At 60.5% G+C, this 1,169-nt stretch overlaps 1 protein-coding gene across 1 annotated transcript in view; it reads left to right on the forward strand.

The window, feature by feature from the left end:
* The window catches only part of SAE1 (SUMO1 activating enzyme subunit 1), a 10,774-nt gene that overhangs the window by 9,313 nt on the left and 292 nt on the right, over positions 1-1,169 (forward strand). The window contains exon 3 of the mRNA XM_009334376.1: positions 209-382. Coding sequence (XP_009332651.1) covers positions 209-382 — 174 coding nt within the window. The remainder of the gene's footprint in view (positions 1-208; positions 383-1,169) is intronic.

Here is a 1,169-nt window from a genome sequence, read left to right on the forward strand (position 1 = left end):
ATAACCAGAGATTTATTTTTTTTCCCCCCCCCCTCTCTGGTTATCTCGCGATGAGTTTTCCTGCGGCCAGGATGGCACCGCTTAGCAGTTCCCTTCCAGGCGTGAGTTCCCGCTTGCGAAGCGCCCGCTGTACTTCTCCCCCGGGGGCTTTTCCCGCCTTGCTTGAGTCCACGGGAAGACTCGTCTCTTCCCTTTTCCCCCGTTTCAGGTTTCCCAAGAGGACACGCGAGCTCAGTTCCTCATCCCCGTCGGTTCCTTGGGCCGCAACAGAGCCGAAGCCTCGCTGGAGCGGGCGCAGAACCTCAATCCCATGGTGGACGTGAAAGCTGACCCCGAGAGCGTGGAGAGCAAGCCCGAAGAGTTCTTCACCCAGTTCGACGCAGTACGTGCGGCGGGGGGAGAGAAAGGTCGGAGGAGAAGGGGCTTGCTGACTGATGATTAAGCCTCCTCGCTAATTGCTCTTTTATTCCGGTTGCGTTAGCGCCGAGGGCGTCTATCCTTGAGCCGCGGGCAGCTGCCCGCCCGTTGCCGACGCGAGTTTTCGCGCTGCGGTTACAGGTTGAGCTGTGCCTGGCTGTTGGCAAACGGCATCTGTTCCCCTTTTGGCCCCCTCCGTAGGTCGCGTCAGGCAGCGGCTGCCTGCTTTTTTTTGGGGGGGGGGGGGGCGGGGGCAGTGGGGCCGGTAGTTGTAGGAACTGCCGCCAACCGCGGCTTCCCGATTCAGCGTTCCTGCCGGACGGTGGAAAAATCCGGCAGCGGCTCTGAAAGCGAGGGGAGGAGGAGGAGGAGGAGGAAGAACAGCGATGCATCCGGGTCTTGCAGCTCCCGCGGATCAGCTGCCCGCTCCTGCCTGCCTGCGGGGCGGCAGGACCTGTTGAGGGGAACGGAAAGCGCCGATTATAACAACGTGGCCCTGCGGGGAGCTACCCCAGGGTACCTATCCTGCTCCGCTCCCAGGATGGACAGGCCCTGAGCTTTAAAAATACCCGTATTTAGCTTCGTCCCCCCCAGTTCCCACCAAAATTAGCCGGAAACGGGATGCCGTATCCCCTAACCTCCTAATTATCCCCGGAGCGAAGGCTCCTGGAATTAGCCCGTGTGACGGGAGGGGAAAATTGATAATTACCCCGAGGGTTGCCGCCCCGCTGTGAATGAAACGGCAAAAATCT

This window comes from Pygoscelis adeliae, unplaced genomic scaffold, assembly GCF_000699105.1.
Source record: "Pygoscelis adeliae isolate BGI_AS28 unplaced genomic scaffold, ASM69910v1 Scaffold2, whole genome shotgun sequence".
NCBI lineage: Eukaryota > Metazoa > Chordata > Aves > Sphenisciformes > Spheniscidae > Pygoscelis > Pygoscelis adeliae.